Source organism: Oxyura jamaicensis, chromosome 12 (genome assembly GCF_011077185.1).
Source record: "Oxyura jamaicensis isolate SHBP4307 breed ruddy duck chromosome 12, BPBGC_Ojam_1.0, whole genome shotgun sequence".
Classification (NCBI taxonomy): domain Eukaryota; kingdom Metazoa; phylum Chordata; class Aves; order Anseriformes; family Anatidae; genus Oxyura; species Oxyura jamaicensis.
This window is the reverse complement of record NC_048904.1, coordinates 10509162-10526456: the sequence shown is the minus strand read 5'-3', so window position 1 is coordinate 10526456 and position 17295 is coordinate 10509162. Positions and strand designations below refer to the sequence as shown.

General features: G+C 47.4%; 1 protein-coding gene and 1 long non-coding RNA gene across 6 annotated transcripts in view; one reads left to right on the top strand and one right to left on the bottom strand.

Annotated features, from left to right (window-relative positions):
• Positions 1–301: 301 nt before the first annotated feature.
• The window catches only part of MGLL (monoglyceride lipase), a 96705-nt gene continuing 79711 nt past the window's right edge, over positions 302–17295 (bottom strand). For both annotated transcript variants that reach the window (XM_035337687.1, XM_035337688.1), the window contains exons 4-8: positions 15142–15278; positions 13539–13649; positions 7674–7763; positions 2324–2539; positions 302–1372 (exon numbers count right to left, since the gene is read on the bottom strand). In XM_035337687.1, the coding sequence (XP_035193578.1) occupies positions 1247–1372; positions 2324–2539; positions 7674–7763; positions 13539–13649; positions 15142–15278 (680 nt within the window). In that variant the 3' untranslated portion in view covers positions 302–1246. The remainder of the gene's footprint in view (positions 1373–2323; positions 2540–7673; positions 7764–13538; positions 13650–15141; positions 15279–17295) is intronic.
• Positions 3769–17295, top strand: part of LOC118173274 — a 15278-nt gene continuing 1751 nt past the window's right edge. For 2 of the 4 annotated variants that reach the window (XR_004754105.1, XR_004754106.1), the window contains exons 1-3: positions 3769–4035; positions 5066–5303; positions 9774–9938. This is a non-coding gene — a long non-coding RNA (uncharacterized LOC118173274). Of the gene's footprint in view, positions 4036–5065; positions 5304–9773; positions 10200–15078; positions 15202–17295 lie in introns of those variants that run through there. The other 2 variants (XR_004754104.1, XR_004754103.1) reach the window with 2 other exon arrangements.

Sequence of the window (17295 nt, the reverse complement as noted above, 5' to 3'; positions counted from 1 at the left end):
CCCAGAGGTGGCTGTGCTGCTCGGGAGGAGATGGGCAAGGGCTTGGCCGGGATCTCTGCTCGTGCTGTGGGTCTCCTGCCAAACTGGTGGACCATGAGGACGCCCGCTGCTAATCTCCACCCACCAGATGCTCTGCGCTTCTCTCTAGCATTCTTTTCAGGACATTTTCCAACTGATGAAGGAAAACAACAGATTATGACTGTAAAGTTATGGTGAGAGGACTGGATCCTGGTAGGACAACATTACTCCTCGCCAAGAGAAGGAGCAATTAACCCTTCTTTAGACTCTCTTCCCATTTCTTCCCTAGCTCCCAGCCACCTCTATATACATCATATATTATATTACTATATTCTCATATAACTCTGACTTTACTTTTTCAGTTTCAGTAGCGCAAGTGATTAACTCCAAGAGGAAAAAAAAATAAAAAAAGAAAAAAAGCAGCCCCTAGGAATATTTACAGAATAGTTCATCTTGGAGAAGAGAAGGGGGTTTGGCCTTGGGAATAGCATGGTTTGTGAATGTGCTATGTGGGCTTGAGTCTACATTCATTCTCTCCCCTCTGGGATTCTGCACTGGTGATGATGACAACTGAAGATTTGCTCACCATGCCTTCCCCCAGTGCAGACTCACGGGGGGGGGGGGGACTTATTCTCCCCCTGGGCCTGACCTGCTAACAAAGATAGCAGCCAAAGTGCTCTGACCTCAAAAATCATCCTTTCCTTTGCGAGCTGGAGCCTCTTCCCATCACCCCCATCAGCTCCATCTTTGGCCTCTCCTTGTTACCCAGCACCTTCATTAACGCTCATCTTTCAGGGCCAAGGCTGTAAAGGGCCCGGATGGTGGGGACAGGGAGGGGACTGTATGCACCTGGAATCAAAACTGTGAAGTGGAAGATACTGACTTCTTTAACATACCAAAATTATTGCAGTATAAATAAACCCCCATCACCCTGGCGAAAGCAGAGAAGAGGAAGTGATGGAGGAAGCTCTGTGGGTGAGGGACATCATCTGACATGGAAAGCTTTGACGGCTGCTCCCACAGCTATCAATGCTTTCTCAGGTTATGGCAATGGCCATTTACATCACCAAGTAACGCCTCACTCTGTGCCTCTTCCCCCACCCTCCCTTACGCTGTGCATGGCAAAATATCCCACGAGCCCCTCCACGTTAGATCTTTTCCAGAGAGACTATTAAGAAAAGCATCTATTCCCAGAAACCCCCAGTAAGAGCTGCAAAAACAATTGCTTTTAAGTATGGCTGGTTTCTCCAGCTGCTGAGACCTTCTGGCCAACCCACGTAAGTATTTCCGTGAAGACAGAGGTAGTGACCTCGGGCAGCTCTTTGTGGAGGGCATGGTAGGCTTCCTCATACACCTGCAACCAGAGAGAGGAGATTAGCACAGAAAAAACATCCTCGTGAACAGAGCAGCCTTCAGTCCCCTCTTGTCAACACCCACATGTCCAATGTGTCCTGCCCACACCTTGTCAGGTTTTTCTCCTGGATGTGACAGCTTATCAAATCAAGATAGGTTATCAAGAGATGCCATCGGTTTTGGCAGGCCCTTCTTCAAAAAAGGGTCCCACTGCCCACTGCCAGCTTCTGTGCTGACAGACCCAGCTCTGGGTTCTGCTGCTGCTGTTTCTCTTTCACCCTCCCACCTTCTCCACGCGCTGCCCTGTCCTCTCCCTGCCGCTGCCCCTCTGCAAGCAGGAAAGTGTTGGCACTGCAGCTCGACCCGAGCACCCTGTGGCATGTGAGGAAGACGATATATGTCCCAGCACCAGGCATTTCTTGCTCCTCCTCCCAGTAAGAACAGGGAAATGCTTATCGTGCCCCTGGAGTTTAAAGGCCAGTGGGGGATGTTCCCGTCATGCCTTGTGCGGTTTTACTCCTTTTATGCCCAGGCTACCCAGTTATTTTTCTGATGACAAAAGCTTTCCCTTGGTCTCCCTGTCTCTCTTTCAGGCTCGTTCATGTGCTAACAATCGGTTAATCAGCTGTGGCTCTCTTGAAATGAGCAGATGTGAAGTGGCTTTTGTTGTGCAGTGCTTTGGGAAGGCCCCCCTGTACCTCTACAGGCTGGGGCATGAGGTAGGCTCAGCTCTAACATGGTTGGCGTTGTTCAGAAGAGTTTCGGGGTCACCACTTCACCTGGTTATGAGCCTCAGTGCACTTGTATGGCAAGTAGCTTCATGTCCAAGTGGCCCAGGGGGTGTACAGCCACCCAGGGTAAGGCCTTGAGGTCAGTCACCACACCCCTCGCAGAGGCCGCTCAGGCTAGCGCTAACAGGCCAATACCCTAAAACCCAAGAAAACAAGCTGACCTTGAGCGTTTTGTCCTGACTCTGCACCGTGTCCATCAGTAAATAGGACCCTTTGATATCACAGAGCTTGTCAGAAGAGCCGTGTAGCACCAGGATGGGCAAAGTCAGCTTGGGCAGAGCTCGCTCAATTCTGGCAATGGCGTTCATCAGCTGGATGACGAAGGACACCTTCATGCCACCGTGGTAGACCAGGGGATCGGATGTGTAAGACTCCATCTGGCAAGAAGAAAGAGGTAATTTAAGGTTAGCAGTATTTCATGCAGAAAAGACAAAGCAGGTTGGCTGGGCAGTGAGGAGTCTCTTCCCTTGGCTCATGCATGTATTTCCTACTCAGTCAGGATTTCCTGCCATCAGAGTCAAGGTCGAGGCCTTCACTGTGGCTACCCAGAATTGCTCACACGTCTTGCTCCATGCTGTGCGTTTCTTTCTTCCACCACTAGAAAATATTCAAGCCAAAGCAGCAGGCAAACAACCAGCACAGGACAAAGCCTGTTCCTGTGGGGTAGGTGCCTGCATTTTTCTGCTCTGCCACATCCCTCTGTCACTCAGAGGTGACAGTCTCCTCTGCAGAGTTTTCTTCAGCCTGTGTTACTTCAAGGCTGGCATTGTCCAGGTCCTTATCCTGCTCTGCTGAGGGCTCAGGTGTTTTTCTCTCTTTCATCTTCCCTCTCTGGGAATGAAGACTGTGACCTATGCCTACAGGCAGTGGGCATATCCAGCTCCAAAGCACTCTTACACTGAGGGTCAGTTCTGGGTGAAAAGGGTGCAGAGAGAAGGCAGCAAAGGCTGATATTAGGTGGTAGGCAAAAAAAAAAAAAAAAAAAAAAAAAAAAAGTCAACAATTTGCTCAGCCAGACTGTGAGAGGATAGAAATGCACAAGAGCTGGTGCAGAAAGGCGCTAGGAATGAGTAGTTACTGCAGCAGGCAAATCTACAGTAAATATTTGTATACTGTACATGGAGACGGCCCACACAGCCACTGCCATCTCAATATTTGCCAGAATGCTTTGATTACGGGCTGGTCTCTGGCACAGCCTCCAGTTCCTCCCAACCCTGGCAGATGTTTATAGAAATGACGATTATTTATAGGTTAGCCAAAAACAGCCTCCTCCTCTCCTCGTGAGTACGGAGGTCTGCTCAAATTCTTCTCGTTCTGCAGAAAGGTGAGGTCATGCTGCTGCTGCACGTGCCTGCCCTGAGGGCCATGGGTGGGAGATGACCCACGAGGCCACCCCAGGGACCTGCAGCTCTGTGGAGGTGAAGGCACAGCCTGCCTGTACCCCACCAAGGTGCCAGAATGGCTTTGGGGTGGGTTCTGCTCCCATCCCTCCATGAGATGAGATTATCAGGGGCCAGAGGCCACCTGTGGTGGGGCTTTCCCAGCTGAGAGGAATTAATTCGTTAGAGGGCGTGGAGCTGGCTTCCCTCCTTGTCATCTGCAATGTGCTGGGGCAAAAAGCACTGGAAATGGAGCTTGCAGGGAGGCATGGGGGTGCACAGATCTCTTTCCTGTCACCTTCTTGCTTTATGGTATTCTGTCAGTATTTTGAGCAAATCCTCTAAGCTGCGCTAGCTTCTTAACTACTTGCTTCAGCTGAATCCAGATCTATGTCAGTGCTGCACTAAAATAATGCAGCTTTGAGATTTTTTTTTGTATTTTTTTAATTGAAGGCAACAGTTGAAGGACCTTGGGGGTGCTGGAATCAGGAGAGGTAGGTGGATGGATTGACAGAAGTTCCTTTCCCATGGAGTAAAACAATGTTGATGAATTCATGTGTGCTGGCTCCCTCCCCAGTGCCATAAATGCTAGGAGAATGACCTAATGGGTTTAATTCTCTTGTTCTCTTCTTACAGAATTGGGATTTTCTTAGGTACTGAGCAGCCAATAAATATTTTTGTATAGATGATGGGAGGAGAAAAAATAATAGCTTAATCCCAACCTAAATCGATCAGCAGTGAGTGGGAGGATCCTCTTGCCGGTGAATGAGCAAAATCTTTGTCAGAAAGTTAATGCTCAGAACATGGGGTAAGGGCAAAGCAGAAGCTCATGGGGGAAATGAGGGAGATATAGGGAATGGGTTTTATATTCCAGTGGGAGGTGGCACCGAGGGGAAAGACTTGTGCAGTGGAGCAGCTTGGGATGGGGGGAAAAAAAAAAAAAAAAAAAAAAAAACTTTTATCTGCATCATTTGCTGCGTTAACCTAGCTGTAGGGAAGGCTCAGTGAATACAGGCATGACCCACAGCACCCTGCAGGCCTTCCCATCTTCCTGTACACTGTTACTAGACCTCTTCCTGACCTGCCTCTCTGTGCAGTCTGCTTTGCCTCTGGGTGCGAGATACAACCAACAGGGCTCTTGCTTCCTGCGCAGAATTTTGCATCTTCCTATTGCAGAACAATAAATTCATTGTAAGGCATATTTTTTGCATGTATACATGAAAAAAAAAAAAAAAAGGTTGCATCTTCCTTTTGTGTTTTGTAGAATAAATTCTTTATAAGGTAATTACAGACTCATCCCCTGTGCACTCTACAGGAGCAAGAGTAAAAATCAGTGGGGCTATTCAACCAAATTCAATGGCAGCTAACAAAGATTTATGGGGTAAAAGAGCCTGCCTCTGTGATGTTATTCACCTTGGAAGCAGCAGTGGGTTTTTGAGGTTACATCTTGCTCTCTTTTGTGTCTCTTGCATTTGATATAGCAAGCAGATCAAATAAACATCTCCATGCCATCCTGTGTTTCAGTCCCTCCACCCTGAGGACAGACTGCTGGGAACACAAGCTCATCAGGAAACTCTTGGATGACGTCCCAAAAATGTTTCTAGAGAATAGAAAGTTGGTCTGGCAGAAGAATATGTTTAACATATAAATAATGGATGTTTCCAGCACACTGTGTGCTGCAAAGCTGTGTGTCTTGAGTCCAAAAGGAGGATGGAGTGTGCGCTGGTGGCAGGCAGAGGACCGAGATGCTGTGTCGTTTTTGGTAAGTGCCTGGAACCTCAAAGCCTGGTGTCTGAAGCTGCTCAGGAAAACACTTCACATTGCAGTCCACAGCTGCTATGTCAGCTGTGTGTTCATCTGCAGGTGCGCAGGCAGCAGAGTGAGGAGGGGGTGATTGTCTTGTACTGATGACTACTCCATTAAGAGCAGCCTCTAATGAAGCAGACCTACATTTTCATCTACTGCCAAAGGCTTTTCCTTCCTCCACGGAAAAGGAAAGGGAAGAGGAAGAACAACACCCACAGGAAGATCTTGAGATTTGGAGCATCAAAGGGCAGTGGGGAGCAGCAGCAAATATTTGGGTAGAAACAAAACCCACAATAGCATTTATTATAAGCTATGCCCAGGGAATGTGGAAATAACTGGATAATATTGTGCAGCCAGTTAAGGGAGTTCACTGATACTTTTATAAATGCATTACAGCTGGGATGTCTCCCATCAGCACTTTTCTCCTGTAATGCTACTTATTGCAGCACTGGCACCTTCCAGCAGAGGATACAGCTGTTGGAAGCAGATGTGTTTAAAAATGCCATCCTTGAGTGCCACATAATGAACCAGTGCAGAGCCTGGCAGAGATCCATCTCTCCCAGCCACACTCACTGCTCAGGTAGGAGCTAACATCCTCAAATTCCCCTCCTCCCCCTGGGCACTGACTGCTTTCATCCTCCAGATATAAATGCAGAACTGAAAGCTTTCCGCCGTGTGTTTTTTAGTGAATTAGTTCTTTAATTTAAACCTTTTTCTCTGCGTATAGTTTATATGCAGCATGTTTACAGCTGAATATAATTAGGAACAGGTTTCTTACAGCTGGACTGGAATCAGCCTTTCTCAAGCATGTGTTTTGAGCAGCCTCGCACTGTACTTTGGGATGTGTGTTGTAGGGTGCATCAGTGCACAGCAGATGCCCATTAACTTGCCTCATGCTAGACCCAACAGATTCCTAGAACTTGCTTTGTCTTTCTTTTCTCATCTCCTTGAATATTCCTGCTTTCAGTCCAGTGACATGTTATACTTGCTTCACAGGTAAGTAAACTGAAAATCATTTGATCAAAAAGCTCTTTGGCAGGGGCAAAACCCAACCCTGAAAACCTCGTGACTATTCCACGAGTCTCCTTCGCTTTCCAGTTTCCTAGGTGGGTGGGTCAAGGGAAGGAATATTCTGAGGCCAGTGCATTGCTCTTGCACAACCGCTGGCATTGTCTTTACTCCTGATCCTCTCAGCTTCAGTTCTTATGCCGGTCAAGCTGCCTCCCTAGAGGAAGGCAATTTATTAGCTCCTACTAAGATAGGAAGCATTGCATGAATAGCAGAACTGACAGCGTCTGTCAGTGGGATGCGAGCTGACATGGGAGCACAGAAACAACTGGCTGCTACAGCAGTGAGCTCTCCTGCTTTAGAGATGCTCTTGGGTGCCATGTTCTGTCTCTCAAGCTGCTTCCTGAAATGCAGCAAGATCTGGGTCATTCCCCTCTCCAGACCAAGCAACTTCACTCACTTACAGATTGTGCCTCCTTCCTTTCACTCCTGCCACTCTGAGAAGGAAAACACCTTGTGGTGTGTTGCAGCAGCAGTTGCAAGGACACCTGGCTTTGCCAGTGATGGCATGAACAGGCTGCAATGGTTATTACTGGGAGTGGCTATGAATGGGAGAAGAGGCTCGAACTATGGCAACATTGACAAAAATTCACCCTGGAACCGCTCCATTCACAGTCACGGTGGTGGAGCTGGAATTAGGTTGTTACAATGGCTGCTTCAATTGCAGCTCATTTAGGTATTATTCTCAGGCGCAGAAAGAATACATCATTTGTTCAGAAAGGCTGTAGCAGAGCCAGCGTGTAATCCAGGAGACCTTGTAGCAAGGTCTTTGGGGCAAGCATGCTCTTCCCCTGCCTGAATGCGTTCAGCACAATGCCATCCTGGTTTGTAAGCAGGAGTACCAGCCTGTAGCATTTTGCACTGTTTCACTGCAAAGAGCACGATCGGAAAAGGAGACTGCAGCAGCATTTGCAATCTGCCTGAGCTGGTTTTGCCACTGTAGTGAGATGCGGTGGTGCGGCAGAGACCTGTGTGTTTTCCAACCCAGCTGTAGCACCGGGCTCTGCTATGCCTGGTACGCAGAGCAGCTGTGGGTGCAAGAAGCACACACAGGGATGAAGAGCTGGTTTCCCACGGTGAGCTGTGTCTTCTGCCCTGCGTAAGAGGGCACGGTTCCACTGACCTCAGAGATGCTTCACCCTTTTGCACCAGCATAAATCTTGCCATAGTGATTTAGCAAAGCTTTTTTAAGAGAAATGACTGGGCTGGGACAAGATACCAGCTATGCAATGACTTTAAATGGCATTAAGGTTCTCACCTCCTTCTTGTTCCGGGAAACTGCATTTGGATCTATCGATCCCAGTGACAGGTTTGGGAGAACGAGGTTGAGCACTTTTGCCGCAAAAACCTGCGGGAGAGGAGAACAAATAGTTAAAGAACTAGTTAGAGCAAGAGAGAATATAGAGGACTGAATCCTTAGCTGGTGGGAACCAGCACAGAAGTTAAACAGTAGAGAAATGTCAGCTGACACTGGAGAAAGATCTGTCCTATATTTAAAACATTTTTCTTAAAGGCAAAGTGTTTAAACTGCTCCTGGGGTTGGGGTGTGCTGGTCTGAAATGCATCGGCTGTCTGCCCACAACATCACAACTTCATTGTCCTTTCCCTTTTTCTCACTCTCGAGTTAATTTCCAAAAAAAGGCCTCAGTTAAGCGCCTTGATAGGAAAAAGCTGTTTCCATTCCACGGTGGAGCTGTTTTTTTTGTGGTTGCTACTGCCCTTTCCTGCTGCCACAGCTCTGATTTCAGGCTGCAGTGCATACGTGATATTCTGTGCAATTTGCACTAGTTGCCTAGGCTGCGCTCTTTCTGATAAGCAGATTCTCAGGGGAACCTGTAAATAAACAACAGCAAAATGTGCATGCATTGGCTAAGGAAATCTATTGCTCACTTGTCTCCTGGGAATGAAACACAAAAGCATTCAGCAGCCCAGGCTTGAAACCACTGGCAGAAGAAAGGGTAATATCTTTCATTTGAGTTGATACCAAGCTTGTGCTCTGATCTTTGATAGCCGTCCTTAATTAAGTGATTACCACTTAAGTCAGAAAATACGCCATTAGTGTTTGGTGGTCTATTTATGGCCCTTCTGTGTCCACAGCTAACACCTGCAGGTGGGCTGTCACCTATGTTCTCTGTGCTTATATTTAATCACTTCTGAAGCACTCCCTGACATTTCAGATCACAGATGATACATGACAGAGTAATTACGGTATTAGAGGAATAACGCAAGGTTGAAGTCAAAGTCATCCAAGAGTGACAAGCAGTCAAGACTCACAGCAGAGCTGAGAACACCTGAGTACTTTGGGGTGGATATGACTATAAAAAGGCATCACCATTTACCCATACATTGAGTCTCTCACTGGCTATGGTGTTGCGTCAGCAAAATTTACCTCTATTGGGGTCTCAGGAGCTGGACCAGTAAAAAAACATCCGCACAGATGCAAGTATAAGCTTATGATGCTAATGAGCAGGAACGGGGTTGTCTTTTGGGTTAACCCCAGGCTGTGATGATTTGAAGAACACAACTTCGTGAATTCTAGGCAAGACTACGGACTCTATGTACTGATAATGCTATAACAGTTTTGCTTCTCTCAAGCCACTTATGCTGACCCAGATATATTTCAAGTACCTGTAGATACCTAGCTGAGGTATTTAATTTAGAAATGTAATTGTCTAGGCTTTCTTTACAGAGTAAGGAGAGTGAGGAGAAAAAAAAAAAAAAAAAAAAAAAAGACTGAATAATGGTTTGGAAGTGCCTGTCTCTGAACATCATCGTGATAACCTAAGGCAATTAGGCTGCCCTAAAACTGGAGCCTGAGTTAAGTGCTAGGGTGAGTTCCTATCCCTAATGATTGCTTAGTTGAGAGGAAAATCCTTGGCATAAGAAGTTTGCTGATGCTCTCTCCAGATCTATTTAGAATATTGGCCTCGAGATCCAGCTGCTGTGATTAAGGCCATAGATATTTAGGTCCAAGACCACATATAAAAGAGAGAGAGGGGAGCTCTCTTACTTCTAAAGTCAGCTTTGGAAGGAAGTTATTTGACGTCCTCTAAAATTACTGAAGAAGCCGTGCTTTTTATGGGGATTCTTGTATGTGTCTGCTTGTACATATAAATATTTATGTTCCCAAGGAAAAGCAGCAGGGCTTTCCTAGAAGGAGCATAAATTTGAATCTTCCCCTCACGTGAGCAACGATGCACCAGCCCAGTGACATTTGGAAGGCAGGGAAGGTGTGACAAGGTGTAGAACTACACACACCTTGCTCTCAGGCTGTGCCTTGTTGGTGACAAGCTAAACATGCTTTTGTCAGACTCAGTATGGGCATTTTCAGTTCTAATGACCCTGTTCATCTTCACAGCCCCACCGCCTGCCAATGACCTTGCCTCTGTGACATGCTTTGGAAATGTTCTTGAAGTTTCTATGCGTATCTGGAGTTTTGCCAAATGGAGTCGTCAGCTGCCTGCTGCGCTGCTATGAAACATGGCTGGCTCCTGGCCCCAAGGACAGCAGCACCCACCAGCCGGTAAGTGGTGCCAGTGTGGTCCTTTCTTGTGTTCAGCTGCACAGGGGAAGCACCAGACCCCACAGATCACATGTCAGATGTGCCTACACACACTTATATACTCACTGTGTGCATAAGAACTCTTATTTACACATGAGCAGAACCAAGCTTGGTCTAAAGGACTGGTTGGGAAAGGGCTCTGCCACTGACCTTTGAAGGGTCTTCACATCTGCAGGAGGCACTTCGTTCCCTCCAGTGTGTAATACGCCCTCAAAATTTGGATGTAATTTTGATGATTCTTGGAGTCAAGGTCTCCACAAGCCAGCGGAGAAATCAAGTTTTATGTTATAATCGAAAAGTCAAAGGGCTCCCCTGGGCCTTCAGTGAGTTTGTGAGCACAGTCATACAGTCTGTGACAAGCTGGACTTTAATTAAAAGCCATCCTGTTGAAGGGCTGGCTGTGTTTGATACATGAAGAGTTTACGTCCCTGTTGGTTCGATGTGGCAATGTTAGTTCTTGAGAGAAAGCTCCCAGATGACCAAGAACAGGTACAGCAATGAGGGGGATATTACTGGCTGGGCTGACGATGACACTGCGGAGCCGTGGTTATTTGAGCTGCTCAAGGCCACTGCAGGTGTGTGAAATACTAATGCTGAGGAAGATCTCAGAATAAGATTGAAATAGATGGCTTTTGGCCATCTTAGACAATCCTGGCCATCAACAGACGTTGCCTCTTGGCTGGAAGTGCAACTCAAAGCTGTTTTTGTCATTTTGCATTGGTTTAACTGCATGGATGCTTTGTAATGTAGACACTTCTGAGTGGAGCAATCCCTGTTCCCCGCACACCTCTGCGTGCTTATTTCTCTCTCCCATGATCTCTGCTTGTCACAGTGCTTGTGTGAATGCTTTTTAGTTCATTTCAGTCAGAAAAGAGCCAGATAAACAAAACTGTGCTGTATGAACTCTATATACAAGCCAGGCTCCTTTGGCTGAGCAGAAAACTCTCTGGAAGAGACACCATGATGAGCTACCAAGATCAGTCTGAAAACAACTGGAACTGCTGTCAGGGAGATACGACATCAGGGATATGACATGATACATGATCAAGGAGATATCAGATCTGGTATCTCAGATCTGATGCCAAACGAAAAGCACAAAGAGAATATTGTGTACTGAGCCTGTAAGGGATAGCTGGAGGGTACCTTACAATTAATTGTTAGGGATTGTTTCCTAAGAGATTGTGCTGCCCACCCCACTTCACATCATTCAGTAGCAGACAGCGGGAGATTCTCTCTTACCTTTACCCTGCTCTTTGTCAACATGTGTGATTCCTGTCTCTTCACATCCTTTGAAATTTTGGGGGCTGAGAGCTGAGTTTGGTCCGGATGAGCTGAGAAGGGGAAAGCTGCAAGATCCTGCTTTCCTCACTGGGTGTGGAACTAGTAGGTAGGTTTCTATCAGGAGACAGAATTTACAGGGCACTGATGAAGTTGTGTTTCTGCAAAGAGCAGAATTTGATTCTGTGTGGAGTCTGCAAATGCACTGGGTTTTTCCTGACACCAACTAAAAGACCCAGCACGTCCTCTGGGCCGCTATTGTTGCTGCCTTGAGCTCTCATTTGTTTAAGCAAGGTAAATTCTTGCTCAACTGGAAACTGCCTCAGCAAAGGGATGAATGCAGTGGTCCCTGGGAAATGGCTCAGGGCCTGGAAATCGCACCAGTTCCAGGGGAAAACGGAAGCCTTTGTGCCACAGGGGCACTGGCACCAATGCAATGTCTTTTGACTCTCAGAGGAAAAAAAGCACATGAGTTTTCAGCTTAGCTTTCTGGGAAATAGCAGCTTTTGCAGGAGTACTTTGCTTTCACTCCTTCCTCTTGTGAATACCTTTTCAGAGATATTTCAGAAATGTATATATATATTTATCCATTTGGAGAAGCAACGATAGATTTGAAAGGGAGATAAACCCACTGTAAACTCGTATTATTGCATTCAAGACACTGTCTAGGAATGAGACCCTATAAACACCCCTGCAATGCTCTAGTTAGAGAAGGGGATTTCCTGCACTGAAATAAGCAACTACCTGCTACTGACCTGCAAGAAACCAGACTACAGTAACACTAGTTTCCACAGAGCTGGTTTGTCCTTATTTCAGAAAGGATTCAACGCCTACTAAAATGTATAGTTCTTAAAGAAGGAAAAACATTCTGTATTTTCCTTGAATCGTCTAGAAATAGAAGGCTAACAGTGTGTCTCAGACTCAGACCCTATGCTATTTTTTAAATATTTATTCCTTTTCCCTTTCCAAAGAAAGAAAAGACCGGAGCACTGGTGCCCAAGGGACCTTCATGGTATTTCAGATATTGTTTCACCTGTGAGGAATTGTCTACCAGCCTCCTAAGTGCACCCTTTGTTGCTCTGACTCCTATTTAAATATTTTTTTCCTAGACCAGAGTTCAGGATTCACTCCCCCTCCGAAAACCAGGTGGGACTGTGGGGGAGGCACTCAGAAGAGCAGTACCGACTGGCATCCAGGTGGTGCAGCTCTCAGCAGGGTTTTGCATTTTAGGACTGAAGGTCTCAATGTGTTTCCTTCTATGGAAGCGCGAGGTGGTTAATAATCACCCTGTGGTGCCTGTAATCTTGTTTTGTGGGGTCAGTAGATGGCTTAGGTACAGGAGACGGTGTGACAGGATTATACTGAAAGCTGAGGCAATCTGTTCCCTTTCTCTCAGAGAAAAAAAAAAAAAAAAAAAAGGAGGAGGAATAGCTTAGAAGTAGATTAAAATGAGAAGCTAGCCTTAGGAGAAGAGTCTAGGGAGAAAGATTAAAGGAACAAGGACTGTGGGAATGAGATGTTCTGTCATTCCTGCTGGCTTAGCTGGTCCTTCCCCTTGCTTACGGCTTCTCAGAGGGCTGTTATTTATTCTTTTAAACATTCAGAACGGAGGGGAGAGCGGAGAGTTGGCTGCGTCGCAAAGCCTCCCCGGGGAAGGGCAGGTCGGGCAGTGCAAATTAGGGTCAGAAATAACTCAGGGGGGGAGACAGGGTGAAGCCTAACTGCAAACTGAAGGAGACGTTTGTCTGGACAAGAACCAGCTATGGTACCAAGCCAAACGGGCTGCTGCTGGGGCAGTGATACTTTAGCTGAAAGCCTTTGTTGAGGCTCATGGACTCCTCGGACTCGTGAGCTCTAGTTTTGTTTAGACATCGGTCATCCCCCAGACGTCAAAAATAACCCCGGCCCAACTTAGCCAGCAGCCTGTGTTGCAACCATACCAGACTCTGTATGAGTCAGGGAGAAAACTGTAAGAGAGGAAGGGAAAGGATGGCACTGTGTGGGCTGCCGCAGGGCGTGGTGAAGGAAGCACAGCCTGCTGCCACCTCCCGAGGTAGCATCGCTCTCTGGCTCTCATCTAAATCAGTTTTTCTGGACGAGTGCAGGACTCACTTCCCCTCGGGAAGCGGGTGGGACTGTGGGGGAGGCACTCCTGAGATGAGCACTGACTGGCACGCAGGTGGTGCAGATCTCAGCAGGGTCTTGCATTTAAAGGCTGGAGGTCTCCAGGGATTTCCTTCAATAAGCAAGAGGTGACCGGGTGCAACACGTGTTTGCTCTTACCTTGATGGGGGTGGCAACTTCTGGGCTGGCCACCACTAAAGGAGAGATTAACACCATGCCCGAAAAGTCACTGAGTCTCTCGCTAGCTGTCAGAATGGAGATGGCTCCCCCCTGCAACGCAAAATAACATCCCACAGCTTAATACAGATGTCAACATCTCATTTATACAGTAATCCTATTGCTGGAAGGGGTTTAAGCCAAACAAGCAAACAATTTCTGCCCCAGCAAGAGTGCATTGTGGTCAGCAAGGAAGGCTGGAGGCGTGAGTTACTGCAAGTGGCTGATTTGTGTGTTTCTGCTCTCCTGCTGCAGAGCCTCACATCGCACTGAACTCAGCCCTCTGTGCCACAGCAGCCAGCTCTCTGGGATGCCTTATGTCATCCTCAGTAAAGATGGCTAAGAAGGAAATACCTGATGTTGGTAGTTCAGGTGGGACTTGAAAAGTGAGTTGGGGCTCTGTAAGCGTGGCAGACCGGTGCTGTATGGAGGAAGGGAAGGGAAGCCAGGCTGGCTCCGTGCTCGTGGCACTGGTAACCTGGGTAACAGCAATGCTGTCAGCTGGCACACAAAAATCTTCATTAATTACTGGAAGTTAAATATTCTCCTCTTCAGTGCCTCCATCCCCTCCAGCCCCACAACCTGATGGCTGACACCTGGCGCTTCGTTTTGAGCTGAACACCGGCCAGGCTGAGCCCTCCTGCGCGAGGACAGAGGCTGATGGCGAGCGGGGTTGGGGACAGAGGGACTTGGCTGGCTTGCTCGGGAAAGTTTGCAGAGGATTAGTTGCCAAGGGAAATATTTGGTGAACTTCCATGCTGCCGGAGAAGCAGGGGCTTGTTAAATGGAGCAGCAGCGAGAAGCATCTCAAAGACCTCACTGGGAAATTAGCTCCTTGTTAAAGCAGCTTTGGAGCGCAGCAAGCACTTCAGAGCATGCCATGCGTTCTTATGCAAGAACACTCGTTTATCTGAGCATGGGCTGAATCCCAAAGTACTTATTCATTTTCTCTCCTCCGGGAAGGCAGGGGGAGAAGATCAATGACATCAATGGGAATATTGCTAGCTTGAATAACGGGATTTGGCCCGTGCTGTCAGGACCAGACTTCAGATCTGTTCACCAAATCAGTGCCTTTGTTTTTGCAGCCCTAATCCTTGGTACATTTTCCTGTAAGGTTGTTTAACAGAATGAGGCTACAGGGTGTTTTCGTGCTTCATCCCCTAGCTGCTCACAAAGCTTTGGAGGGCTAAACCGCCTGGTTACTGGGTAAAATGAAAGCAGAAGCCCAGTGCAGCAGGGAGGTGGTGGGATTTATCAGCTACCCGGTGTGATGGAATGGTTCTATTAAAAAATAGGCCCATTGTTGCAAATGGTGCTAATTAGGGCCACGATCCAGGTAGAAAAGTTAAGGACTGACTATACTGAAGGCAGACCTGGTGGGGAAAGGCATGCTGGCAGTCAGTCAGTGAATGAAATGGAAGGGATGCTTGTATGTAGTTTTGTTTCTCCCACTGTGGGCTGAGTTATTTCCTGCTGCCTGCAGTTGTACCCCCATGCTGCGGCACACACCCTGGACACTGCCAGGAGGGAAGGGGAGGATGCTTACCATGGAATGTCCCAGGATGAAAACGGGCAGCCCGGGGTGATCTTTCCTCATGAGATCAATGTGCTGCAAGCTGTCCCTGATGAAGACGTGGAAATCTGAGACAACCATACGATCCCCCTCGCTCTGCCCATGGCCAACTGTAGAAGAAAAGGAGAGCATGTGTTCGAGTCATTCAAAGCAAGGGTTGCAGTCCAGAAAGGCTTCATCAGAAACAAGCCTGTTGGGCTGTTGCTGTCCTAACCTAGCCTTCTGCAGTCATTTAGAGAGGCTGTGGAGTACCCCTCCTTGGAGATCTTCAAAAACTGCCTGGCCCTAGTTCTGGGCAACCTGCTCTAGGTGTCTCTGCTTGAGCAGGAGAGTTGAACCAGGTGGCCTCCAGAGATCCCTTCCAGCCTTAACCTCTCTGTGATTCTGTGAAAGAGTACTGCAGACGTACAAAGGAAGCTGTACAAGAACAGTTTAAAAAGTGTTGTATTGTTCGTGACCAGGCTAAAAGAATGCTATATTCCTCCGTGTTTCTACCTGCTCTTCAAAACTGCACCCTGGGAAATGGGGTTTTGCCCTAGAGATCATAGCTGCTGGAGTGTGATAGTTTACTGTAGAGCAAGAACTGCTGTGTGGAGTCTTGCCAAGAAATGGAAAAACTCCTGGAGGCTGGATATGGTCGCTATAAACTTAATGGGCCTTGGACATAGCCTTTTCAATGCGTGGGTGTACATGAGCTTTGCAGAGTCCTCCTTTCCTCCCTGCTGCCCGGGAGCTGTAGGTGAGCTGGAAACCTTCCCTGCTTCAAGTTGTAGGGCTCTCTGCGGAGAGGCCAAGTGATGGTGGTGACGACAGCCCGTGGTGGGAATGTCTCGAGTGGCGTGCTCCTCCTAAACACGTGCTCATGGAAACTGTGCTGCACCTGGCTGCCTTAGCACTTTCCATATCTGGGAATTATCTTGTCTGATCAAAGGGAAGGGAACGGCTAAAATGGGAGATGATGAGTTGCTATGGAAACAGGGGATCCCTGGCAGAGGTGGAGCCGGCAGACCCACGAACACGGTCCCAGGCTATTTGGAACCTGCAAAGGCTTGAAATTACTGCCACCCGGGGAAGCAGTTTGCGTGTCTGCCTGACCACACAGACGTGTTGGTACCCATCAAGGAGAGGAATCTTCCTTAAAAACAGTCCCCTGTTTATTTCTATTCCGTACACATTGTTAAGGAAAACTGAAGGGGAAAACGCTATGCAAACCACTTCTACATGGATAGGGTGTCGGGAACCTCAAACACAGCTCCCTCCTCCCCTGGGATTTCACCAGCGGGGACCAGACAGCAGGGAGAGAAACTGCAAGGCACTAAGGGCAGTGACCTGTCAAAGGATGTTAAGTGTCTGGTAATTGTTTACATGCTGGATGGCACCTCCTCTAGTGATTGCTGAAGAAAAGCATTGCCTACCCAGCCCGAAAGGCAAAGGTTTTTCAGCTGGATCTGCTGGCAAGAGTCATACCAGAAGAAATCAGCATGTCTGAACTGACTTTCTGGCAAACCATCCAGAAAATCACCTTCCAAATGAGGCAAAACTTCTAATACACCCTGTTTAAGAAAACCTGAACTCCAAACTTGCTCGTTTTGCCTTCCCAGGTGGTCTCCTGAGCTGGGCCTCATGGCAGTGAGCACTGCAGTCAGCTGTGATGTCTGCCAGACAAAGCCATAGATGTCATCCTGGTCAGTTATAAAGAACATGGTACTGGTGGTGCTTTCCATGCACACACTCCTATTTCTGCCAAAACATGAAATGCAAGCATCTTCTGTGGATCAGTGACCTGAAACAAATCAAAGAGCCAAATAAAATACAGGATACAATAATCTACAGACGTGAAGCCCTGTGTGGGTCTAGTGGATCTCTTTACTTTAAACTGATTTTTATTACAGATGGAAAGTGAACTTTTCCCAGCCTTTATACACATAGCTTCACCACTTTGTGGAGCTCTGATGTGTTCTCTGCCTAATAATCAAACTGCAGATTTAACAAGTTAATATGAGTTGAGCAGTCCAGGGAGAGGAACTCTTTCTCTTAGCAGAGCTCTGCAGTTCTACTTCTTTTTTCTCTAGTGCTGCCTGCACGTGCTTCTGGTGTCTCTTTCTCTACAGAGCCTGTGTAAGACAG